The sequence below is a fragment of the Cryptomeria japonica genome, chromosome 8, assembly GCF_030272615.1.
Source record: "Cryptomeria japonica chromosome 8, Sugi_1.0, whole genome shotgun sequence".
In the NCBI taxonomy this organism is placed as follows: domain Eukaryota; kingdom Viridiplantae; phylum Streptophyta; class Pinopsida; order Cupressales; family Cupressaceae; genus Cryptomeria; species Cryptomeria japonica.
The window spans coordinates 239,944,126-239,972,114 of NC_081412.1; the positions used below are offsets into that span (position 1 = coordinate 239,944,126).

At 35.1% G+C, this 27,989-nt stretch overlaps 3 protein-coding genes across 3 annotated transcripts; all 3 read right to left on the reverse strand.

Annotated features, from left to right (window-relative positions):
• Window positions 1–16,739: 16,739 nt before the first annotated feature.
• LOC131857615 (uncharacterized) lies at window positions 16,740–17,225 on the reverse strand. Its single transcript, XM_059210301.1, has one exon. It carries the CDS (start codon window positions 17,223–17,225, stop codon window positions 16,740–16,742), a length of 486 nt encoding a protein of 161 aa, XP_059066284.1.
• A 732-nt stretch (window positions 17,226–17,957) lies between these two features.
• On the reverse strand, window positions 17,958–19,010 carry LOC131857616 (uncharacterized). The gene is made up of 2 exons (XM_059210302.1): window positions 18,722–19,010; window positions 17,958–18,517 (listed from the first exon to the last, which is right to left on the reverse strand). The coding sequence occupies exons 1-2, from the start codon at window positions 19,008–19,010 to the stop codon at window positions 17,958–17,960; spliced, it is 849 nt and encodes a 282-aa protein (XP_059066285.1).
• Window positions 19,011–19,832: 822 nt separating this feature from the next.
• Window positions 19,833–21,344, reverse strand: LOC131857617 (uncharacterized). Its single transcript, XM_059210303.1, has 4 exons — window positions 21,288–21,344; window positions 20,998–21,184; window positions 20,382–20,812; window positions 19,833–20,138 (listed from the first exon to the last, which is right to left on the reverse strand). Exons 1-4 carry the CDS (start codon window positions 21,342–21,344, stop codon window positions 19,833–19,835), a joined length of 981 nt encoding a protein of 326 aa, XP_059066286.1.
• Between the last annotated feature and the right edge of the window lie 6,645 nt (window positions 21,345–27,989).

Here is a 27,989-nt window from a genome sequence, read left to right on the forward strand (position 1 = left end):
CCCTTAACCGAGTGACTCCTAACAGGGTCTGCTCCTAACAAGGTGTATTGTAAGCTCCTAATAGGGTGTACTTAAAAAGAGTACAAATCTTTGTGGGTACTAACTCCTGCCATGTTTTTTCCCTATTTGGGTTTCCAAGTCAAAAATATGGTGTTCATGTGTGGAATGATTTTCATGTTATGTTATTGATTATCTTTAGTTTATTTATTATTTATGAATACACCGGTTATAGTAGTTTATTAGAGATTTATCAGGGGTTACTAGTACTATTTAATGAGTTGGCATATGTGGTAAATGAAGTTGGATTTGTTGTAAGTTTGATTTGGGTTTAAAGTTTCAAATTAGTATTAATACCGATTTAGCCCCCCCCCCCGCTCTCTGTATTAACTGGATCCTAATAGAATTAACATGTGCAAATTCAAGAACATCTCATTTAAGAGTTTTTCTCTGATTTCGAGAATGTGTGACCCCGTTTGAAATGGATATATGCCTAGTTTTGAGGACATCTCCTGTAAGAGTTTTTCTTTGGTTTCATTGATGTGTACCCCTTTCTAAGACATATATCAAATGTTGCATCTAGTTTTGGGCATAAAGAATCTCGTGTAAGTTTTTCTCTGGCTTCGAGAATGAACACCGTGTTTAAGACATGCAAAAATATGGTACAAAGGGAGTGTTATGGGTGCCCCCTCTTAAGATGTCAAGATAGTCCTATGTTGATGTATTAAGGAAGCTTAGAAACAAGGATACCTAACCTTCAATACCAAGGAGATATCCTTTAGGCAACAATGTCATAAATCCAAGCTAGAGAGGGAATACTCTTCAAGCAAGGATAAGATAGTTTAAAAAGAGATATCCTGCAACAAGTGTAAAGGAGATTCTTGGAGGAGAATAGATCTTTGCTCAAAATAAATCTACCTCCAAGAGGACTTTCTTTGAACAAATATAACATCTTCTACAAAAAGAAAGGAAGGAAAACAAGAATGCACACCTTCCTCCTATTGCTAGGTGAAAGAGATTCTTGATGAAGGATGACATACTTTTGAATCAATGTGAGGGGGTAAGTTTATGATAGGTATACATTGCCTAGTGAAGAAGAGGTTGTATCCGAGGACTTACACCTCTTGTATAATAGATAATCCTTGAGAAAACAACAACTTCACACAAGGAATGATAGCAAATTATAAGCAAACATCGCTCAACAAAGGAAAAGTAGATCCTTAGAGATGGTAAGAAAGAGAAATCATTGCCCCCTAGCATAAGGACAATGACAATAAATACACTACTTCCAAAGAGATATTATTCATAAGAGACATACCATCTCAAACAAAGAATAGGTCCTAACCAAGGAACAAACATGTGCTCGCATTAAGGATAATCCCATGTAAGAAATAACATCAAGTTATGAATAATGGAACTTTAAAGGAAGAGGTAATCTTCAAAGAGGGAGAGTGAGAAAAAGAATGATAAACCCTTCTAAGAAGAGATTATACATTAAAAAATGCATAATATACTTACATAGATAAATATCCAATGTAAGAAAAGACATTAATATATGTAAAATATGTCTTCATAGAAGAGAAAATCTTTAAAGAGATAAAGGGGAAGAGAAAGCTTACATGTTCCACTTAAGGAGAGATTAGTCATAAGAGATATACCATGTCATTTGAGAAAGGATATAAAAGCATGAGAAATACACACCTAGAGGGAATAATAAAACTTTAGAGAGGAAGGGGGAAAGGGGGAAGCCATCCTTGCCCCCCAAGCAAGAAGACAAGGATAGATTAGGGGAAGGATCACACATTTCCTTAAGAGAGATTATCCACAAGAGACATGCCATTTCAAACCAAGAATAAATCATATGCAAGGAACACACATGCATTCATACGAAGGATAACTTTATATAAGAAAGGACATCAATTTATGAGAAAAGAACTCCATAAAAGAAACAGTGAAACTTTAAAGATGATAGATAGGATAGATGTGAAAGTGAACCATGTTACTACCCCAAGATGTTTGAAATTAAAATAGCAGCATCAATTCTGACAAAGAGCCCCCAATTAACTTAACTAATTGTGTCATAGGGTGAGGAGAAACACAAGGGTGAAATGAGTGCTAAGGCACTACCTTTTCACCTAGGAAGAGAGAAAAATATGTTGAAAGACATATACGGGCATGATTGTATTTTACACTTTCCAAGAGAATGAGAATATGATTAGTACTAAAATTCACAAAAGGGAAAACAATATTCCTATCATACTTCAATATCCAAAAGGTTCTAGTTGCCAATTTTTCTTGATAATCAATAGTTGTAGGTTTATTCTTTTGAGATTTAGGACAAGAGTTACTATTAGAAGAAGAAGGATTGTCATCAATGATTTTAACTTTGCCACTATCAATAAGTTCTTTTATTGAGTTTTTAAAATCAGGGCAATCATCAGCATGGTGTTCATGAGTTTGATGAAATGAACAAAAAAGAGTTTTTGAAGAAGAAGCTCTTTTAGCCTCTTGACATATTCTTTGTCTTGCAAGATGGTGTAAGTATTGAATCCTATGGAGGTAATCCATGGGAGATTTATGATAATTTCCTAGGCCTTCTATACTAATTTGTGTAGGAGGGTTTATAGGGACTCTAATTCCTTGTTCAAATTTCCCAAGTCCTTGTCGTCTAAAACCTTGTTTTGATATCATGTTAAAACCACTCCTATAATAATTTCTTAATTGAGAAGGTAAGGTAACATTGTGATAAATTACTTTGAACTTTGTAGTGTAAGGATGTTTAGGGGGAACAAAATGATGGTAGAAAGGAAAATCATTTTGTCCTTTTGGGAAGGAAGATCCTTATCATTTAAGACCTCATCTTTGCTTAATGTTATGTGGCAAGATAGGTCATAAATTAAATGTATGATATCATCTTATCTACAAATTTTTTGATGTTTAAGATAAGATCTAGGAGAATAAGGAGGATCTAGAGAGATGGAAACACCAATAATTTGATCTTGCCCCCCTTGCGCAGGGGTATGTGTATGAGAAGAAGATGAGTCCATGTTGCTCTTCAATTATTTCTCTCCATTTGAGAGATCATTGATAAGAGAATCAACTCTTTCTTTATTCACATTAGATACCCTAGAGGGGATACAAGTGTTAAGTTTTCCATTAACTTCTCTAGGATTGAGATCTACAAAAGCTTTTAAATAATCTACATATGCAATGCATTATTTTTAAAATGTCACCATAAAGAAACATATATAATAAATAAAATCTTTAAGATCTAGTTGATGAAAAGGAAGCAACTTGGAAATCCTAAAAATGCAATATGTCCAAGTGCTATGAATGAAAAGAAGTAACATGAAGTGAAAAAAGTCATTATCCGACAAATCATTATAAAAATTGTACTTAAAAAACAAAGTAATCATATGTGAAATAGAAAATAAATCAAATCAATTAATTGCCATGATGAATAAATAAATTAGGATTTTAAAAATAAAACCTCTTGATTTATGTAAATTGATAACCCTCAAATTGAAGAATTAGAGAATAATTGTGAAAAATTATGCAACCTCTTAGGAATTTAAATTTAAAATTAGGTTCTTGTTAAAAGAACCTCTTAATTTAAAATTTAAAATTAAAATTTGATCTAAGGTTGAAATTTTGAAAATTTAAGTAATTAATGCAAAATTGTGAAATGCACAAGATTAATTTAGAAATTAGGGTCCTTTCAGTGAACCACTTAATTTTTAAAATTTAATTTGCAATGAGATCTAGGATTGAAATTTTTTATTTGAATTAACACCAAATCTGAACTAATTATCTCAAAATTTAAACCAATCACAAGCTTAATCTTAAATTTAAAAAATAGGGTTTTTGAAATAAACCACTTAATTTCAAAATTCAATTAGAAAATTAAACTCGAAAATGAAATTTTGAATTGTGAAATATGAAAAGAACTCATATCTTAAATGATTATCCCAAATTAAGAAATACACGAGTTTAATTTTGAATTTAAAAATTAGGGTTTTAGTGAATTTAACCTCTAAATTTTTAGAATTCGCAAGGAAATCAAACTTGTAAATGAAATTTTGAATTGTAAATTGCATAAAAACTCAAATCTGAGAACAAAAATAAGAATTGAAGGTTTAAGAATTTGGGTTCACCAAAATGTAATGATGAAAGAAATGTAACTTTCTTAGGGTTTCCACCCAAGGAATGAAGACTGCTAGATTTTTTTCACTTAGGGACATTACATTCAAAAGAGGAAAGGGAATTCACTAGATCTAGTCATAAATCAGATGAAGATTGAATGATAAGTGATCTTGGGTTGATAGCGGTTTCCTCTTTTGTAAGTTGAAGTGTTGAAATTAGGTAAAATATTGAAAAATGGAGGCAAAAGCATGAAAACAGTGAGTTATTGATGTAGGATTTTCACATGCACTTGGATCTAAGTAATGTAACTTGAGTCGGACCTGCTCCCTGAAATTGCCCTAAAAAGTGTTAGGACCATGGCGCATCACATCGGTCCTCTAAACTTTTCACATGTCAAAAAGGGTTGATTAGTCTCTGTTAATAAAGCTTAATCTGAAGAGTACAACTCCGTACTCGTTTCTTGCACACAGAAAGAAAGGAAAAAAAAGGGTAGGAATAGGGGTTTGCCTAAGTAAAACCTTGGTTTGTAATAAACCTTGAATGAAATATTACAAATAATTGAAATAAATGATGGAAAGGTATACCTCAGATCTGCAATAACTGGTAATTATGCTTTGCTTCTTAAATGTAATCACATAAGTTGTATGAAATGTCACGAATGTGACAAAAACCTAACACACACATTCTTGCAAATGAATGATGTAAAGTTGCTCCATAATGGTTGAATGAAAATAATTGATGAATGTTTGAGAAGACTTCACATAATTTGCACTTTCACTTCACAAGAGGCTCCTTTGGTTGCTTGTTGATGGATTTGGATTGTTTGGATCGGGATCCTTCAAATGAGGAAAGGAAAGGCTATATGTATGAAACCCTAATATTATTTTTGATCATAGGCCTACCTAGAAATGATATTTTTCACACCAAGTTGGTTTTAAATATTATAATACCACCAAAAAATGATCCCAAAATTCACAAAGAAAAAGTAGGGACCGATGTGATTTGCATCAGTTCAATCAACTCTTTTCCAAATTTTCAAGGATGCAAGTGGGTGTGACAATTAGAGATGTTTAGATATGCGAAGTCGAGATTTGATAATCAAAATAAGACATAATTAGGGCTTTTGATGAATTAATTAATTGAAGGAATAAAAAGGGGCACACTTAGGGTAAAGGGTCCAATTTTAAGATGTGTGGAATGACAAAAGAGGACTTTAGATGCTTAAAGGGAATTTAAAATGATGCTCTGAATCATCCACTTATGCCTCTTGTACACAAATGAGAGAGGAAGACTTCCTTATGCACTTGTCTATTTCCAATTATGTTAATTTTCTGACATAGGTCAACACGGGGAAAAGATTCCTACCCAAATTTTGGATAGTGCAAAGGGTTTAAAATGAGCCCCGATTCGAGAGGACCATGGCATGGCATCATATTCCTAGTGAGGACCAAGGCACCGCACCCTTGTCCTACCCCATAATTAGGTCAAGGTTAAGGGGGCCAATAAGATAAAATGATATAATATGGCCATTATTGCATAGTTGGGGCATAAATAGGTCTCTGTCAAACATGGAAATGCAGGTGCAAAGGTGAGAACTCTAAACGTTGTCCAAATTGTAAGTGCTCATATAATTTAGGATTCTACAGGAACAATGGACAATACCTCTCAAGTAGTAAACTGTCAATTATACTAAGAGTGGGGAATGAGAATGCTCCTCCAAGACATCCAAGTCATCATGAATCATGTAAGAACAATCTCCTCTCAAGTCTATACTAGGTGAATGCTCCTTGGACTTCCCGCTGAAACCATCAACCATCTCAAGACATGTCTTTAATCACAAGAGAATATCAACATCACCTATGTCTCCATGTATCCATGAGTACCTATAACCAATCAATCCATGTCAAACTCCAAATGCAACATAGCATCACCATGAAGTAATCAAGCAAATGATCATGTACCCAATACAAAGAGAACAACCAAGATCAATGTCAAAGCTCCAACTGTGAATCTGGAACATAACATGACAACATGATCTAACCATCTCCTCCAAGGAGATAACATGCTCCATATGAACATATCAAATAACTATATCACACAAAAACTCTAAGTTATCCATCAAGAGTATACTATGACATAATATCAACCATCATATCAAACAAGGATAATGTGTCAAATGAAAGCATAAACCACACCTCAACCAGGTAACTTCACGAGTCCTCCAAGATGTCCATGTCCTCAAATCTGTTGAAGATCACCATCTCTTACTAGTCTACCCACAAGTGTGAAAGACCCTTCTGCAACAATAGGATCTAAGGCATCCTCCAAACATCTGCACACTAAAAGATCATCCACCATCCAATGGTGAATACACATCACTACCATAAGCTCCCATTGAACCATGATATTGAGCTCTTCATAGAATCGTGATAACCATCTCTTAAATGAATATCATACAGGTCTACACACATACATCTAAAATGTCAATAACATCAAGTAAAGCATGAACTCCAAGCCAAGAAGATAGAAAACCCTAACAAATAATTAGGAACCAATCCTACACCACCACATCATCACTATCAAAATCTCCCACGGAAAAGTGTAACTAAGATATCCATGACATCATGATAAAACCATCCTCTAACATGAGAATCAACCAAGGTCATCTAAAAATCAAAGAAATCAAAGTGCAAATCATGAGCTCCCAAAAGCCAAAGCAACCATGGTCCTCAAACAAGAAGATACACCGCCATAACCAATCAAGAATCCAAATCAAATCAACATCAATAAAAGCACCTTCAAATCCAATCATGTCATTCCAAAGTCCCTAAACACAAGGAACAACCATGGCATCATGATCACATCCACGGAACAAGCATCTAACTCTCAATGTGTCCAACCTATCAACATCGCATAGTCAACACCATAGGTCCTCCACCATGATTGTACCTGGTAACATCATTTCTCTTCCTCATCATGACAAAAAATTCAGCAAACCATGTGACTAAACCAAGCCACCAATATGAATATGCATCAATAAAGAAAGGTCTATGGGCATAGACAACACATATCCAAACCATAAGTGCAATCCTATAAGTATAAATTGCCTACAACACTACACAACTTGTAGACCTAGCAATGTAATATGCATACTCAAATCAAATACTAATAACCATGTTAACAAGAGAGAAATCGAGATATAATGTCGAGTGTACAATAACATCAAATCCAAATCTCCAATATGTAACATGTCATAAACTCATAATGTCAGCATAGTCAAGAGAACCCATAAACAACTGAGATCAATATATCAGAAAATAAATCAAGTCAAACCTTCTCCAAATATAAATCAAAGTGTAGTTCTCTCCAAGAGCTTTCTGTCGACTATTCGAAGTCCAAAATCCAACTTTGTATGCTCAAGTTATGACCTCTCAAAGCCATAAAGGTAACATTAACTTCCAGCTAACATTTCACTATCCAAATAGTAAAATGTACAAAAATTAATCATTTAATCATGAAGTACGCTGAACCACCTTTCCAACGACTATAATAAATCAAATATCTGACATTATATGCTCGAGTTATGCTCCGTGAATTTTTTTATCAATTAGGCTATATGCAAGCCAATAGAATTCCAAAAACACCAATATGCCATATAAAATATTTTTACATTTCTCCCAATATGCTATAAAAATAAATTTTAAATTTACCAATTTTAAATAACATTCGGGTCGGCCCTTGTGCTAGACCCGTCCATCACATGGCATATACAAATATAACATCAAAGTTTTTATATTAAAAACTTCAAAAAAGAAATTTAATATTTTTATTTTTAAATTTAATTATTTGTTTTAATTTTTAAATTGCGCCCCACCCCCCAAGGGGTCCCACAGGGCACTGGCTATCCAGCCAAAAGATTGCTCCTATGCCCTCTATGCCTCTTGCTACGGATCCGTAGGTACTTCCACCTGTCCATTGTAGTGTTCAAATACTTTAAGCCCCCAGCGTTAAACATTTAAAAAATTATTGGCATGATAATTTTTTATATCATGCCTTTTTATTTGGTCACATTATTATTTTAAAAATATGTTTAGAATTGATATTAGCTTTTTATAATTTAATATTATTATTTTTTATATAGTAGATATAATTTAAATAATTGATATTTTATTTCATTATATACTTTTTATTATTTTAAATATATTATTTATTTTATTGATTTATTAAATTACAATGATTAAATCTATAAAATAAATAATATAATAATATAATTAATTAAAATGAATAATATGATTAATATTTATATAATTATTATTATTTTTAATTACGTCGAGAGGCGTTCCTACAGTCACAGCAGGGGGAGTGAAGGCATTCGTGTATACACTAAAGAAAACGGAAACCTATTGCCGGCAGTTACAGAAAATGGTAGATGAAACGATTGGTTTCCACTGCTCTCAACGCATATTTAATATTGAAAAGATTCAGATGAAGAATGAACATTAGAAGGAAGTTGAAACGATTGAATTTACTCGCATTCACCTCTCTTTTGAAGCGACCTGAAATGACTGTTGTACGCACGCTACATATACATCCTCCGATGACTTGCTTGCATTTCATTCTTCAGCTATATCAGTTTTATTCTTACATTTAACTTCTTCTCTGTCAATCGTCTACATTTTTACCAGACATTTTCTTAAGTGAATTGAATCAGGTTTGTGCTTTGACGACTCAGCAGGACTTGCTTTGTGGTTCCGCCATCAAATCCTAGGGCGCACATTATTTCTATTACTGGTGAGATCGATTTCAATGATTTTCTATTATTTTGAATCATTTTGTAACATGTGAATAGCAATAGATTGACTTCTCCTTAGTTATGATTTAAGACTTTTCCTGTTTTTGTTGTTTATAGCGAGCAATGTCATCCTTTGATCTATCATTTACTCTATGGCTGTAGAGCTTGGCTTTTCTCCTGCCAATTGGATTCGCTTTAACGTTAATAAAGCCTTTGTAAGTTGTAACAATTCCATTTCGTATATATCCTGCAATTATCTCATTTCATTCATTGAGATGACATCTCCTTGAGGCATTCTGTCGAACAACTCAGCTACATTGTCTGTGACTGCACATTTTGCATGCTTCAACCTTTTCAGCGTATTCCTTTTTCGCGCAGACCCACAATCATTGCATTCTATGGGATGTCATTTCTATGAGCATTCTGTCAAACAGTTCAAGTGCAATTTCTGGGCATTCACATTTTGCATACATGTCAATTATAACTTCAACGGTATTGAAATGTTCTCAATAACCTGTCCGAGAGCTCCTAGGCACGAGGATGATGGCAATGTTGTGGACTTTGGTTGTATAATAACCGGTTGTGTTTGTTCGAAAGTATCTAAAGCCTTTTCAACAAATCTATTTTGTATTCAAATTGCAATCATTTCTAGACTGTATTAGTCTGTCGTTCTTGCATCTGCATGTTGTTTACGGCCACGGAATTGTATTCAACATGCCCATTCCCCTTTCCAGCCATGCAAATTGATGAAATATTTTTCACTTTTGCTAATTTAGATCTTATTGATATAAATTTCTAAATCTATTTGTACTTGATTGTGAGTTTAAGTGCTCGATCTTAAACCCATGATCTTATATGTGAAATCGTTTCTTTAGATTATAGTTTTCTATTAATCTATTTTTCATTCAAATTCTTCGAAGTTCAATGTCATTGTATTTGTGTATCAAAAATCAAGAATTTCTTAAAATTGTAGAATATTTCTAAATAAGGTAAAACGTGATATTATTGATTAAGAATATCATTTGTTGAATGTCACTCTTGAATGTATTAATCACTTTAAAGCCTTTAGAACTAAATCAAATTGATGGTTTAACTAGGGTTATAATACAATATATTATCTTAATCTTTGAATCTATATTAAGAATGAATGAATATGATTTTTTATTATGCTAAAATAATTTATCAATTTAACGTATTATTATTTAATTAGTAAAACAAAAAATTATGATGGTTGTATTTCGTGAATATTACAATATCTTCTATTTTAAAGCATAAATGTAATACAAACAACCTAACTAAAAATGAAACCTAACCCTAATCATAATCCTAACCCTAACCATAATCCTAAGCCCTGACTTTAAAACCTAACCCTAACCTTAAACCTAACACTACATTCGACCATGATGTGAATGCCCACCATAATACAAATGCTAACCCTAACCCTAACAATGATGTAAACCTTAACCCTAACCATAATCCATAGTCATAACCCTAACCCCCTAACCATGATGTAAACCCTAACCATAATCCTAACCCTAACCATTAATGTTAACATTAACACTAACCATTAACCCTAACCATGATGTAAATCCTAACCCTAATCCTAACCATAGACATAACCCTAACCCTAACCATGATGTACACAATAACTATAATCCTAACCCTAACCATTAATCTTAACAGTAAGCCTAATAATAATCCTAATCCTAACTACAACCATAATCCCAATCATAACCCTAATAATCTTAATCATTATATAACCCTAACCATGATGTAAACTCAAACCATAATCCTAACCCTAGCCCTAATTCTAATATTAATTGTTTGAAATATGTCGCAAATATATATTAAATATTAAATGTGTGGTTCATTTTTAAATTTTTTTTTGACAAATATTTAACATGTAAATTAGAGAGATTTACCAAATTTGTTTGAATTATATTATAATATAAAAGACATAATACCATTTAAAACAAATTTGAAGTGGATGTCTTGGCAATGTATAAAACTTCCACTACTAATATTTTTAATTTTCATAACATATTTTGTGCTACTATTTATTTGTAATATACATGATTCTTTAAGATTTGTGACATTAAATAATCATAAATCAAATTATAATCCTAACCCTATCCCCAATTATAATTCTAACCCTAACCCTAATCCTAACTATAATTATGGTTACACTAATAATAAACCTTAACCTTGACCATAAACTTAACCCTAACACTAAACCCTAACCATAATCATAAACCTAAAGAAAACCCTAACCATTATCATAACCTTAACCCTAACAATGATGTAAACCTAAGTAACCATAACCATAATACTAAACTTGACCCTAACACTAAACCCTAATCCTAACCCTAACCATACATTAAATAATCATAAATCAATTCATAATCCTAACCCTACCCCCAATTATAATAATAACCCTAACCCTAACCCTAACCCTAAATTTATATAAACTCTAAACATAATTGTAACACTAATAATAAACCCTAACCTTAACCCTAACCCTAGCCATAACCCAAAACCTCAACCTAACCCTAACCCTAACCATGATGTTAAACCTAACCCTAACCTTAACCATGATGTAAATCCTAACCCTAATCATATCCTTGTCCATAATAGTAAACCCTAACCTTAACATAATCATAACCCTAATCCTAAACTCTAACTGTGACCATAATTCTAATCCTAAACCAAATCATAACCCAAACCCTAAACCTACCACTACCGCCTAACCATGATGTAAACCCTAACCATAATATTAATACTAATCCTAAACCCTAACCAAAACCATAACATGAACCCTAACCATGAAGTAAAACCTAACCATAATCCTAACATTAACCCTAACCCTAACCATGATGTAAATCCTAATCCTAATACTAACCATAGCCATAATCCTAACCCTAACCATGATGTACTCCCTAAATATAATCCTAACCTAATAATAATTATTATCCTAACTATAAGCATAATCCCAATCATAATCCTAATAATCTTAATCATAATATAACCTAATAATAATCCAAATCCTAAGCCTAATAATAATCCTAATCCTAACTACAACCATAATCCCAATCATAACCCTAATAATATTAATCATTATATAGCACTAACCATGATGTAAACTCAAACCATAATCCTAACCCTAGCCCTAATTCTAATATTAATCATAATAATTTCCATTAAGTGTTTTCGGATGTTACATATGCTATTAGAGCTACCAAGTTCAACATTGAACCTTAGTCTCTCCACTAAAAAAATTAAGTATAAACTTAACGTAGACTAACCTGCTTCACAGGGTGCGATTGCGACGAACACCTCGGAAGAAAGTTCGAAACCCCTTATGGGTTCACTTTTGGAAACTTTGGCTCGACCATGACTATAGTTGTTGTTCATTTCCCTCAGATACAGAGACAATGGTTGAGGCAATTGATCAGCTTCGAAGAGAAAGACGTGTTTGGACAACTGCGAGCAAAGCAGCATTAAAGGCATCCATTTGGAAGAAACTTGGAAACAACAATAAAGTTTACCTTGAGAAACCACCTGAGAAGGGTCAAACCACTATTGATCCTATCAAACACCACTTAAATTCTCTCCATTATTGAGAGGAATCCATCAAACAAAGTGATAGCAACTCCTAAATGAGAGTCTACAAAATTTTGTAACTATTATGATTGTAGTCAATTTTGGATTGAGTAATAAAAATTAAAATTTTGTATTGTAAACTCTTTTTTTTAATGAATTATGTTCGAATTTGCTTTAATGCCTATGAAATATTTTAATAAATTATATTCAAATTTTCCTCAATTACTATTACATACTTTACTATGACTATTAAGTGTTCGATGGTTTATTTTATGCATATTTTTTATTACTAAATGTTAATATTTTTTAATATTATGTTGTAACTATTTATGGATATTTTCATTCTCATAATACTAACTTCCATTTTATGTTATTTATATTCAGCAAATAATCAAAACATGGATGTTTCTGACAATGCATCAGAAATTGTTGTTGCAAGCCCAGATGTATCTGTGAATTCAAATGAATTCATTGAGAGCTATATGGACAAATGTGCAAGAAAATTTTTGGATTACTACAACAAAATTGTCAGAGAATATGAAAACACGGCCTTAATGATAGATGATGTTGAAGAATTAGAAATATTGCAAATGGAAGATGTTGCAACAAAAGTTAAGGAAGTTTCTGCAATAGCATCAAAATTTCTAGATTCTTTAAAAGAAGTATATCGCGATCATTATGAGAACAAGGGTCGGAATACCATCCTCATTGTTGAAGAATTTGTTATGTATTTACATCATTATAATGAAGTGTTATTCATTTAGTTACTTCTTGGTCAATCTTTAATACTTCTTAAATATTGAAGTTTTATGTAGTTGTTAGATAATGGCCCAACTGGGCACTATGTGCTATTAGGGAATGTGTAAAAACCAATGGACAATTATTGAGCCTACTAAATTTTGTAACTATTATGATTGTAGTCAATTTTGGATTGAGTAATAAAAATTAAAATTTTGGATTGTAAACTCTGATTCTTAATTAATTATGTTCGAATTCGCTTTAATTCCTATGAAATGTTTTAATAAAATATGTTCAAATTTTCCTCAATTACTATTACATACTTTACTATGACTATTAAGTGTTCGATAGTTTATTTTATGCATTTTCTCCACCAATAAATTTATTTTTCAAACTATTAAAAAATTATTGTATTGATAGGGCTCGTGTATATAGTAATAATAATTGTCACAATAGATAAGAATTTCATTTTTCATATTAATTATTTAATATTTTGTAAATCTTTACAATTTTTACACATTTTAACTAATGCTAAAATCAAAATTCAAATGACTTGAAAGTTATTGTAATAATGCTAATATAAATAAAATAAATATAATGTTTGATTTTTATCCACTCACATTATAGAAATTTCCATAATCAAAACATTAATATTAATTATTATCATAATCAAAACCTCAATATTATTCATAATTAATAATTATAATTTTAACCCTAAACCTAACTATATATCTAACACAAAACCTAACCCTAACCCTAATTATAATTCTAACCTTGACCCTAACCCTTTTCTATCCCCAAACATAATCCTAACCCAAACGCTAACTCTTATAGCTATCATCAAGTACTATATTTGATTGCAATCTTAACCCTAATCCTAATGATAATTCTAACCCTAACCCTAATTTTATTTACAATTAATAATTCTAATCACTAAGATTAACCCTAATCCTAAGCCCAATACTAACTGTAACCCTAACCCTAACGCTTGACGCAATTATATCATTAGCCCTAATAATAATTGATGTCTTAACCCTTATCATAATTATAATTCTAACCCTAACCCTAATTTTATTTATAATTAATGATTATAGTCTTTAACCTTAACCCTAATTACTATCATTAAGATTAACTCCAATCCTAACCCTAATCCTAAGGATAAACCTAACCATGATATTAGCCCTAATCCTAACCGTAATTTTCACCTATATCTTATCATAATTGTTATTCTATCATGAGCATAATCTTATCTATAACCATAATCCTAACCCTACATCTAACCAAGATTTAAACCCCGATATTATACACTTAATAACTATAAAACAATATTACAGTTTCAAAATAAGAATATAGTACATTTAAAATATTTCAAATTTATATTATGAATATTATTTTCAATAAATTATAAAAATAATATCATAATAATCAAAACAATATAAATTAATAATAATAGTAAATTATAATATACTTCCACAAAAAATAGAAAATATTAATAATAGTTGCAATAATAATATTACATATTATTGTAACAAACATTAATAATATAAAATTATATAGTTCTATTTTAATTTTTTTATTGTTTCCCATGTTGCGTCGCTACTGCTACTAGCTTACATATATTTGATTTTAATCAAATATATATATAATACGCCAAGAGATATCCTTCTCGAGGCGCCTATTTTTATCATGTACCCCAAACTCTAATATGCGCCTCTAGAAGGATATCTCTCGGCGTATTATATATATATTTGATTAAAATCAAATATATGTAAGCTAGTTATGTATACACTGATAGAAACAATTTTTACCTCCATGTTATTGGCACACACCGAATTATCATGAATACAAACCATTATTCTATTATAAATGTAATTGAACAAACCATAATCTCAAATGAAAAATGAATAACTAGGTTTTTCATTTTAATAAACTTTAAGTTATTCATTTTTGGTTTAAGGTTATGGTTTGTTCAATTATGTTTAGAATTTAGGTTTACTTTGATTTAGTGAACATAGAGTTAGGGTTCAATCTAGTTCAATGTTCAATCACATATAGTGTTAGGGTTCAATTTATTTTAATATTCAATTAGCTGTAGGGTTAGGGTTCAATTTGGTATAGTGTTAGGTTAGGGTTCAGTTTGGTTTATTGTTCAATTAAGTTTCAAGTTAGGATTTAATTTGGTTTTGTCTTTTGTTTAGATTGGGTATAGGGTTAGGGCCCAATTAAGTACAGTGTTCAATTAGGTTCAAAAATTAGGGTTTAATTTTTTTTTATTCTTCAATTAGGTTCAAAGTTAGTATTCAATTTGATTTAGTGAACTTTTAATCACAAATTTGAACCCTAATAAATCTTTATTGAAGCGAAAGATTTATATAAAAATAAAATTGATAAAAATATTGTATTGATGGGCATAAAATAGTTTATAAATCACATTTAACAAATATAATTTTTATGTTTCTTCACATATTATTCTAGGCACAAATCTATTGTTTTCTTCTTATGGAAAATGGTTGTATGATGACTCTTTCAAAATATTTTTTATTTATTTTTTATTTCAATTATTTTGATTGATGATTTATTTTTTTTGTTTTTTTTTAAGCAAGTTCTGCCTAGGGGGCAGGTACCCATTATATTTCCAAGAGAAAACTTTACAAAGGGTGAAGGAGGTGCCACTCCTTATACTAACATCCAAAGGGGATCAGTTATACAGATACTTGATCCCATTACCTATGACCACCAGCCTATCTCCTACTCCTTCTGGAAAGAGATCAACATTTTCCTGAAGGAAGGCTACAAACCTATCCATACTATTTTCCTTCACTATGCCAGCCTTGAAGATGGGCCAAGCCTTCTGCATCTTCTTCTTTTTCCCTATTGCATGCAGATTGAAGTAACCCAACATACACCCATGTGCGAGAATGGAGACAATTCCATCCATAGCTCTCATCACCTCCAAATAAATCCCCTCCTCCACCATCCTACGCAGTATGCCATTCGCTGACAGAGAATGGCCCAACACCTGAATGATAGGCTAGAACAAATCTTCCATTAGCCTTCCATCGTACATATGTCCCCCAGACCAATAGTCGGGTCCAAGAATATCATTCATGGTCTCTTTCTCTTATTCATTAGCTTTTTTGAAGAGGCGCTCAACCTGCTCCTCTGGCGTTTCCTCCAAACCAACCACCTTACTGCACTTACAGACGATGCCTAAATGCTTTGCCATCATCCCTTATGCTAAAACAAAGGCCGGATTTGTGTCCATAAATAGAACTCCCCTCTTCTCGACTGTCAACGACACCCAAAACTAGAAAGCTTGGGACAATGTGACTATCAGTCGACTTGTTCCCAAGTGTACTTCCTTGTTTAAAAAGCATACGAAATTGGTCACATGGCCTCCTCACACACGAGTGGTCTCTAATCTAGGATCCCATCACCCTCTGCCTATTGCGGTCAAAAGTTGCTAAACTTATCCAATTCCAGACTTTGGGATTGAAAACAAGTCAAGGGATATGATCTCCTTAAGTCCAATCGGCATCATATCATCCCTTCCAAATTCTCTGGCAAAATCATCCTCAATCCCCATGTTCTCCAAATAGTCTGCTGCTTTGTTGCCTTCCCGAAACATGTGTTGAATATGGTAATCACCTAGAGAATTCAAAAGCAAATTAATCCTCGGGATCCAGCTCTGCAACTGCCAGTTTTGGAATATGAATTTGATAACTCCATTAAGGATGACCTGAGAGTCTCCTTCAATTATGAGTTTGACAACCCCATTACTAGCACACCACCGAAGCCCTACCTCCAGCATGGAAATCTCTACCACATTGTTAGTAGCTACTCCAACCAGACCTGATATGGCATGCACCACCTCACCAACATCATTTCTGATGATAGCTCCCAGACCACTCCGACCCGGATTACCTCTACTTGCACCATCAAAATTTAATTTCATCCACCCTGACGGCGGGGCCTGCTACTTAGCATTTTTGCTTTTTGTTTCTCTATCATTTAATCTATGATCGCCACTCTACTTTAAGGCCCAAAATTTATCCATTTTGAAGTGCCACTTTGATAGAAATTTATAATTCATCCCTTGAATTCTTCCGTTGACAAATTCCTCTATCGCACCTTTAATTTTTGCCTTAAGGAACTAAACTTCCAATGCTTCTTCCTTGAAAATCCTTCTGTTGCGTTCCTTCCAAACATGCCAGACTAACAAAGAGGGACAAACCATCCAGAGTATCCCCCATTAAGAGTGTCTCCCTTTAATCGGCCTGGATATGAGAAAATCCTTTAGAGTTTGATTTTTGGCAATGAAGCATTGCAACATAACTAGGAGCCAATCCCAACATTCACTAGCGTATAGGCACCAATAGAGAAGATGATCAGCCGATTCATCCTCTTGCTTGCACATGACACACCAATTTGGCCCCGAAATCCTGATTGATTTCAATCTGCTACCAGTGAGGATCCTGTCATGAATAGAAATCCATAGGAAAGCCCCTTCTTTTGGTAAAGTCCACTTACCCCAACACAAGATCGAGGGCCAATTACTATTCCTCTCTCTTCCTCTGAAGCTCGTAGCCAAGATTGACTCTATAATTGCCCGATTTTTATGTACTCCAAAGCAGGTTGTCTTCCTCGTCTATGGGAAACACCTTTTTCTCTATAGGACATCTTAGAACTATCTATGATTAATTTGGTGCCAATCCCCCACACTCTTCCACGACAAAGAAGAGGAAGAGTTGGGTAGTATTTCAAAGTAATCTGCCACCCACGAGCCTACATATGCTTCTATCTGGTTGACCCAGTCTTTGTCTTTGAACAAATTTTCTAGTGGCTCGTCCCCATTCCATGAATCATGCCAAAAGCTTGCTCTTTTTCCATTGTCAATCTTCCAGGTTAGGTGATATGTGAGGAGCTTGCAACTTTCCCAAATGAACCTCCAAATCAGTGAACCTCGAACTGAATTGGCCACCGTTAAGATTATGTCACGGGAATTTGAATCTAAATATTTAGCAACCAATATTCTACACCAAAGTTTCTTGGGGAATTTATACTTTTTCCACGCTAACTTAGCACCTAAAGCCAAGTTTTGCAAATTCATCTTTCTTAAACCTGCCCCTCCTTCTTCCTTGATCATACATGCAGTGTCCCAATTTATCAAAGGAATCCTCATGTCTTCCTTTGAACCTTCCCACAAGAATTTCTTAAGGAATCCATCAAGTGACGAGGAAGCTCTACCTGATAACATGTAGCAGGACATGTAGTAAGTGGGTACCGCTGATAATACTGCCTTAATCATTTGAATTCTCCCGGCCTGAGAAAGCCATCTATTTTTCTAGGAAGCCCCTTTGAGGTGACATCTATTAATAACTGCTTCCCACAGCTTGTTGTTGACTCTTCCAACAAAGAGTGGGACACCAAGGTAAGTAATGGGGAACTCACCTGGCTCAAACTCCAAAATTTTTGAGATTCTTGAACGGAGCCTTTTGCTGGTGTTTAAAAAGAACACCATTGACTTATTCTTGTTCATACTTTGGCTGGAATCTGACTCAAAGCAATCAAGCACCTTCCAGATAGTTATTGCCTCCCTTACCGTAGCCTCCCCGAAGAGAATGGTGTCGTTTGCAAATTGTGAGTGCGAGATAGGCTCCATATTTTCATGGATGGAGATCCCTCTCCAGAGGCCCAGACTAACATGCTTTTTGATGTTTCTCCCCAATACTTCTGCCATTAAAACAAATAAAAAGGGAGACAGGGGATCACCTTGTCATAACCCATTAGTAGCCTGGAAGAAACCACGGACCGAACCATTTACAAGAATAGAGAAATTAACTAAAGACACACAATGCTCAATACATTTCACCTAGCCTCTATCAAATCCAAAATAAAGGAGAACATCAAGCAAAAACGACCACTGAACTCTGTCATACACCTTGCTGACATCTAGTTTAACAATCATACCTTGTTTTTTATCTGAATGCATAGAGTGGATGGTCTCCCCCACCATGATGATGTTGTCCACAATTTTTCTCCTGGGAAAAAAACCATGTTGTTCAGCTGAGATAATTTTATTAAGTAGAGGCTTTAATCTGTTTACCATCGCCTTAGACACAATTTTGTACAAGGTGTTGCACAAAGAGATCGGTCGATAGTCCATCATGGACAAACATTCTTGCTTTTTGGGAATCAAGACAATAACCGTGTTGTTCATTTCTCTGACAAACTTCCCTTTCCTTCTGAATTCTTCTACCACCTTGAAGATATCATCACCCATGAATCCCCAACATTTTTGGAAAAACTCCGTAGTGATCCCATCGGCCCTAGGTGCTTTGAAAGGAGGGTTATCGAATGTGGCCTTTTTAATCTCCTGGATTGAGAAGGGCCGCATCAACTGATCATTGTCTTCCACTGTTACCATTATGTTGATGACATCCATCATGGAGGAAGAAAGCTAGGAGGAGTTGTTTAGGCAATCCCCCAGCATAGCTTTGAAATGATTCGCTGCTATGTCTTCAATAACCTCTACCTCGTCTTGCCACACCCTAAAGCCATCCTAAATACGACTAATTCGACTATTAGCTCTTTTGACCTTGACAGAAGAATGGAAAATTTTTGTGTTCAAATCCCCTTCTTTGATCCAACACTCTCTTGACTTGTCCCACCAAAAGACTTCCTCTCTGAGCAAGAGTTCCGACAATTCTCTTTTTAGTTGCTTATCTCTAGCAAATTCATCGTTGGACATTCCTACTGAGATAACATTATTATTCAGTTTATCCAGCTCTACTTCCACTCTTATCTTTTCTACAAAAATATTCTTGAACGAGACCTTGTTCAATTCTTTAATTTTCTTCTTAACCATCTTCAGTATTTTTACAAAGCAAAAACTTGGAATGCCTGAGAAAATATTGCTATCCTTCCACCAAGATTCCACATTTGGAAAAAAATCCTTATCTCTCCACCACATCCTCTGAAACCTAAAACTCCCTCTGAAAAATCTTATTGGCTTCCTGAAAGCTTAATTGAACCGGGAAATGATTTGATAAAAATAATGGAAGAATACAAGAGTCTAGGTTGATAGCAGAATCCAACCAAAAGGCCCTACCAAAAATCTATCCAGCCTCTCTAATATTTTTGCAAAGTTCTCTCTCCTATTGGTCAAAGTATATCTTCCATTCTTTGGTATGACATCAAACAAATGATTCAACGTCACAAAATCCCTGAAATACTCCATGACTTTGTTGTTCATTTTCAAACCACCTCTCTTTTCCTCCAGATCAAGCAAAGCATTAAAATCCCCTTCTACAATGACTCTATCATTGTTGAGGGAGCCAATCTTATCGGAAATATCCTTCCAAACCTTCGCTTTCTCTTCTGTCTTTATTGGGCCATATACATTGACCAATGGAAAAAAAACATTTTCCTTCAAGCTATGAACCACTCCAAACAACCAATTTTTTGTTCTTTCCAACTCCATCACCTTTATGTTATGCGGGTTCCACAGAACTCCCAAACCCCCGGCAGAGCCTCTGGCTTCTTGAAAAAAACATTCCCATTTATTGCAAGAATGAAGAAAACTGAGAGCTTTGTCCATATATAATTTAGTTTCTTGAAATAATACAATATCACTATCTACTCTACATAACGCTCTTTTTACCAAGCGTTTCTTGTCAGGGGCCGAAAGGACCCTGATATTCCAAGTGATAATCTTCATCTCTCACCAAGGGAGACCCTGACTCCCTTGGCTTTTTTCATGAACTTGATAACATTGATGATGCCTTTCTCGTTGGCTCTAGCTTCTCTTGTCTGCTTATTTGATCTTCTCCCCTGATTCCCCTTGGCCTTACCTAGCAGTATATTAGTAGATTGGCCAATACATCTATGATCAAGGTTGTCCAACACATCAGCCTGCATAAAATATTCATCAGAATCCCTATCGTATTCAATTTTTGTGTCTGAACATCCTTTTTTTGTGAAAGGGACTCCCTCAACTGTGGATTATTTTTGATACCCTTTTCCACACTTCTGTCTGCTCTAGAGAATTCTCTTGAAGTCCCAACACAGACATCCTTGGCGATGTAGGCTTCTATTGGATCTCCTGCTCTGGAGAAACAGTTTTTGTAACCGATTTATGATCTCCCTCTTTCTGAATCCACTTTTTGGCCGGTTTAACAAAAAATAGAGCAATCTTCTGCAACTTGATCCTTTAATCCACTTCGCTCGTGACATGGAGAGGGATGTTCCACTTCTAACTATTGCTTCTAGCGTCTCTCACCATCCTTGAGGTATATGATGGAAGGAACTTTTTTGACCGCTACTATCTTGATCCTAGCGTACAGGTAGAAGTCATTTTCAATGATTGCTTCATTCACTGCCAACAACGTACCCAACGATCTTTCAATACATTCCAAACTAGAATCACCCCAATACTCCATCAATAGATTATACAATCGAATCCAAATAGGCTCCTTGTACACTACTAATAGAATAGGATTGAAATTAGATAGCCACGATTGAAGATAGAGATGAGTTGAACCAAAGAACCAATTTTGTTGGTTCAGAATCTTATTCCTAACCGTTTCCTCTCTGAAAACCACGATGAAGAAGCCTTTCGGGTTGAACTTCAAAACAACATCTTGGCTCCAAATCTCTCTAACCCAGGCCCTAGTTTGCATTCTGGTGATCCTGGCACCAATAAATCTCCCGATGACTGCCATCTCCCTCCACAAGGTGATGTCCTCTTCGATTTCAACAGGAAAATCAATATCCACGTCTGATTCGCTACTTTTGGTTTCAGCCCAAGGGGGATTATTTGAATCCACTTTACCCCTAAATCCTCCTCCATATCCTCCCCTGGGTCTGCTATTATTATAGTCTTGCCTAAAACCTTGTTTTCTGAAACTTCCACCATAACCATACTGGGGAAAACCTTGAAATCTTCGCATGCCTAGTTAAAAAAATGAAATTAATAACAATATATTTCCCCTTGATTGATGATTGTTTTTATTTATGTAATCAATAATATTTTCTTCATATCAATTATTTTTAAGTGTTAATGTGAGGGTTCAGTTAAGGAAAATTAGGTGTAGGGTTAGGGTTTAGGTTTATAATAAGTTTAATAATGACACTAAAAATAAATAAATAAAATGTTGAATAGTTAAAGTAAGAAAAACATTTATTGTATTACCATTTCAAAATAAAATAGTTATGCAATAAATAATTTCAAGAATATATTTAAATAAAAACAATAAGTAATAAATATTTTTTAATTTAAAGATGACAGATCAATGGGTGGGAGAGGATGGCATGTGAGTGCGGGGTGTGCAAGGGTCGAGCTAGGGCATATGTGCCCTAGCTTGTGTTCGAGTTGTTTTTCTTGTGTGCATGGGGGAGTGTTGTGTTCATTGTTGTAGGGACAAAGGGTGTTTTTGTAGATTCGTCTGTTGAAGGTGGCGGCTCGAGGGTGCAGTGGTTGATAAGTCCTTACTTGTGCACCATTTTTGGCTGCTACATTTTGTGGAGTCAGCGGGGTATGGAGGGTTAGCGTTTGTGATCCTTCCTTGGAGGATTTTGGGAGGACCATGTGGTGGGTGTTTTCGAGGAGTGGGTTTTCCTTTCCCATATCCATTGTTTGTGTGGGTTTATTTGTCAGGCATCATGGCTAGTTCACGAGAAGAGGCATCGAGGGCATCTCCTGTCTTGGATTTTTGAATAGCTTTGGGCTCGAAATCCCCAAACCATGGTGCTAAGACCTTTGATAATGATCTATTTGCTCCTTGTCTACCTTGCCAATTAGAACAATAACTATAATTATAGTCTTAACTTAGGGATTGGTCATCCATTCTAAGTAGCTATCATTTCCATGACTGAGGTTCATTTACTTGGCAACACAGGGATGTATTACTTGAAATGGGTATGCACTGTATGTGCACTAAGTTTCGGCAAGAGTCACTCTATCCTACTGCAACCGTTGAATCTACTGAAATAAACATGTGGAAATATGACAACTGAATGGATATAGGAAATCTTAACATTAACAGATGATTCTAAATAAATAATTGTTAACTAAGTTCAAAGCAAACAAACAGGGATTACTCTGTCTACTTTGGTTGCGGGAACAGTCACAAGATTTGGTTCCAATGGCTGCAGGAACAGACAATTACCAGAACGTCTACTATATCAAAAAAAAACTTAATCTAAAAATTACACAGGAGTACTCACCAAGTGGGCCCCCTTGGATGAGTGTGTCCAAATTTCAAAATGCTTCTATACACTTAGAATAACATAGTCTTTATTCATTATTTCCAAAAGTCGATACAATACATAAAATAAGAGAAATACTTTTAATTCTGAAAATGTTGTCTAACCTCTACGAAGAGGTGCAGATCTTTATTTATAAGAAATTTATAACAAACTTTCAACTACCTAGATCATGACTGTGAAAGTAGGCAGAAACTTTAATTATAGCAAGAAGAAGAAGTCAATCCACAGAGAACGTGGGACTTTAATACCACGCAACCAAGAATATAGCATGGTGGTTTTTACTAGATCGTTGCTTGCTGAAAACAACCACAAATGAGTCTAGTATTGCCTCGCTATTCCTCTATCGCTTCACTTGAACACCATCTTCTCCATTGTCTTAAATGCTCAACTGCTTTGAAATATCTCTAACTGTTTGCATGGCATGATTCTCCATTTGGCTCAACTTGACCGCTTCTGCAGCAACTTATTTACTCCTGCATAAAAGGCTAGAACATACAAGCATATATATATATATATATATATATATATATATATATACACATTTATTGTCAATCACAATATTTATGCATCCACACATGATATTACCATAATAATCCGTATAGCTATAGGAATATTTAGTCAAAACAATACAAGGTTCAACAAGTTCAACTATCATTCAATATACACATAATCAAAACTCTAATATATCCTACGACCTTCACATTGTCCCAATATGCAACTTAAAACACAAGAAAAACTTATCATTCATAGAAATAAAAGAGCTATTATTTTAGCTCATCACTCCTAATCCGAAGTTTGTTGGCACTGGTGTGTCCAATGGTTCTTCAATTTCAAAGGTTAATGGTTGTCTTGAGAGGTGAAAAGAGAGGCTAAAATTGGTTATTCCATCAGAGATGATTGTTGAAGATGTTGATTATTTTTCCAACGATTTGTTATATTGTAAATTTTTGTGGATGAGGGTCTCTCTGTAGTTTTTGGAGAATTGGGCACATAGGACTTAGGCTCTGGAGGGAGAAATGGATATTATGTTGTTGGTGAACAATTATTTCATGGTCACGTTTAATTGCATGGATGATCGCAATAGGGTCTTTGAGGGAGGCCCATATTTCTACAACCAGGTGGGGTTGTTCATCAAGCCCTAGCATACAGGTTTTAACCCTTCAGATGAGCTCTTGAACTGTGTTCCAGTGTGGGTTTGGTTACCTCGGTTTCCAATGGAATGTTGTCAGGAGGATGTGTTGTGCATGTTAGCCTCGTTACTTGAGAATCTTGTTTGATATTCAATGCAAACCCTAAGGAGGAAGGTAATGACTTTTGCTCGTATATATGTTGAAATTGATCTAAGCAAGCCCCTGCCAGATGTTGTAGATATGTGTGTGGGTTCTTACTCTTGGGTATAACAATTGGATTATGAAACCCTTCCTTTCCGATTTCGTCTTTGTCATGATTATGGGCGCTTGCAATGTAGATGCCCTAGAACCAAGCCTATGGAGCCTCATCCTTCACAACCCCCTCGCAACCCTTCTGGGGTTGGTAAAGGGAAGAATATTGCTCAAGGAGATGTTGCGGATACTAACAATTTTTTTCCTACCAAATACCGCACCAAGAATCGGGGTCAAAAGAGGACATTCAGGGAAAGGCAGGAGGAGGATACCTACAACAGGTTTGAAATTTTGGATGATCTCAACTAGCAAGAAGTGAACCCCGGCTTGATGAACTTGGACCAAGGGCTGATGGTGGGCTCAATTTAGGAGGGCCTCATTTCTGAAGTTTATTTAGATTCAAAGGTAGATGGGACTTTTCTCATGGATATTGGTCAACAGGGGGGCTACGGCTGTGCATGATCCTCCTATTGAAGCCCCAAAAGGAGGTGGGGACTCTTCACTCCTTGGGTGTACTGTAGGTTTGGACGTGGATAAAATTAGAAAGCCTTCTTCTCAATTGGGTCTTATCCAAAGGGATCTCAAGAAAGGTGGGGTAGATAAGGCAGCTAAACCTAGTAGGAAAAAGGATTTGGAGAAAATTTTAGTAAAGACTTCGAATTTGCACTTTTTAAATCCCTCGAAATGATAGTTGTTTCATGGAATGTAAGGGGCTTGAACACTGGCCCTAGACAAAAAGTTGTTCACGATTTGATTAGAGGTCAAGGTCCTAATGTTCTTTTTCTTCAGGAGAAAGTTGATTGTGGATTCTATGTTTGGTTTAGTGTCGAAGTTATGGAGGAAACGGGAGTGTCAGTGCATCAGTACATTTGGATCTTTAGGGGATGTGGCTTGCCTTTGGAACCCGAGGAAGTTAGGTCCTATGGCCTGGATGGTGTCTAGATCTTCTATGTCCATGATTGTGTCTATTTTTGAGATGGGGGAGGCTATCCTCTTTTCTAATATTTATGCACCTATTGAATTCTGGGGTAAGCAACTATTATGGTCTCATATTAGGTTTGTTTTTAGCATGGCACCCTTTCACCCATGGATTTTGGTTGGGGACATTGATGCTATATCTGAGTTGAATGAGAAGCAAGTGGGTAATGGGAGGTTGGAGCCCTCGATGATGCTTCTTTGGGATAACATTGATCTTCCAAATTTAGTTGATATCAAGCCTAGTAATGGTCAATTTACCTAGAATTTTCACAAGATTGGGGAGTATTGTATTGCTGAGAGATTGGACCGATTTTTGGTTTCATGTTACTAGGTGGGCGGTTGTTGGTCATCTTGTTCAGAAATCTTGGACTGGAGAGGAACATATTATTGGCCTATCATACTTGCTATTGAATCTTCTTGGGTGCCTTGCAAACCCTCATTTAGGTTCCAGCTTATGTGGTTTCATGATTCTTCTCTGTATGACTGTGTAGATGAATGGTGGAGGAGGGGTAGACTAGCTTTTGTTACATCTATGTACGTCTTTGCTAAGCATCTTCAATTTGTGAAGTTTCAGCTCGAGCAATGGAATAGACAGTGTTTTAGAAATGTTTTCCATGCGAAGGCAACATCTCAGGTGGAGTTGGATAGTATTACAAGGGTGATAATGGAGAATGGGGTGACTAATGAGCTTCTTCAAGAGGAGGCACGAGCGGTGAAGGCTCTAGAGGAGTGTGAGATGAGGGAGGAAGTGTGTAGAAAGTAGAAGGCATGGATTGAATGGCTTTAGGAAGAGGATAAAAATACAACATTGTTTTTCAATTCAGTGAAAGCTAGATAACATGGAAATTCCATCCCAGCCCTGGTGAATGATAGGGGTGAGCATCTCTCCTCTTTTCCTAAGATCTTAGGTGAGGCGGTGTAGTATTTTACTTCTCTCTTTAGGGAGGACTCACAGGGGGGCTCTCTTGTATTCCCTCTCTGGTTTCTAGAGAAATATATGAGAATATGATGAGGGACATCACTCTTGAGGAGCTTGAGGTGACTATTTTCCAGATGAAGAAAAGGAAAGCCCCTAGTCCTGATGGCTTCCTGATTGAATTTTTTAAAGAATTTTTGGATATTATCAAGTTGGATCTTTTGAGCAGTTGTGCAGGAGTCTTAGAAGAATAAATAGATGCTCAGGTCCTTAAACTCTACTTTTATTGCTCTTATTCCTAAGCATGAGGGGGCTTATGGATTGAGTCAATTTTGCCCCATATCTCTATGTAATGTGATTTATTAAATACTCTCTAAGCTTATAGCAGAAAGACTGAAGGGGCTTAAGGAGCTAATTTCTAAGGAGTAGAGTAGTTTTGTGTTAGGAAGGAAAATTTTAGATGGTATTGTTATAGCATCAGAGACTATTCATTCTATGGCCTCCTCTAGGGGAAGACTATAATCATTAAACTGGATATGCATAAGTCTTATGACGGAGTCAGGTGGTTCTTCCTGAAGAAGGTGCTCAATGCGTATGGTTTTGGGGAAGGATGGATTCAGTGGGTTATGATCTATGTTACTTCAGTTTCCTTTGCTCTGATAATTAATGGGGAACATTCTGAGCTTTTTGGTGCATCTCGGGAACTCCAGCAAGGGGACCCTCTCTCTCCTTACTTGTTCATTCTCCTTGGTGAAGGTTTGGGAAGGTTGATTCAAATGAATGTTGAGTCAAAATATATCCAAGGATGGCAGTGGAGGGGCGATTTGCCTCTGTAGATGCATCTGCACTTTGTTGATGACATTGTTGGCATTGTGTTGTCATTGATGTCAACTGGTATAGGATGTTACTAGTATCACTAACATTGATGTCAGCTAGTGAACAAGAGGTTGTTGACATTAGAGTTTGATGTCAACCGGTATAGAAGATGTACCAGTATAAGAGATATATGTGCAACACTATTATGAAGGTTTACAGGTATGTAAGTCCGCCGATAATATGAGCGAGGTGCAGATGTAGGTGACTCCCCACTTTGTGGGAATGAGCACGCTTTGGATAGACATGTCTGAAGACCGATTTAGGTGTTCCATCGACAGTTCAACAAGTGCAGGCATGA

Bases quoted from the DNA above. Each gene is read 5' to 3' on its own strand.
- LOC131857615 (XM_059210301.1), bottom strand. From the start codon at position 17,225: ATGAAATTAAATTTTGATGGTGCAAGTAGAGGTAATCCGGGTCGGAGT.
- LOC131857616 (XM_059210302.1), bottom strand. From the start codon at position 19,010: ATGGCAGAAGTATTGGGGAGAAACATCAAAAAGCATGTTAGTCTGGGC. The intron at 18,518-18,721 runs GTGAGTTCCCCA...ACATGTTATCAG, and splicing joins AATTTTGGAGTTTGAGCCAG to GTAGAGCTTCCTCGTCACTT.
- LOC131857617 (XM_059210303.1), bottom strand. From the start codon at position 21,344: ATGTCTGTGTTGGGACTTCAAGAGAATTCTCTAGAGCAGACAGAAGTG. The intron at 20,813-20,997 runs GTGAGAGATGAA...GTTTTTTTCAAG, and splicing joins GGGAGTCAGGGTCTCCCTTG to AAGCCAGAGGCTCTGCCGGG. The intron at 20,139-20,381 runs GTAGGGCCTTTT...AAAATACTGAAG, and splicing joins AGAGGCTGGATAGATTTTTG to ATGGTTAAGAAGAAAATTAA.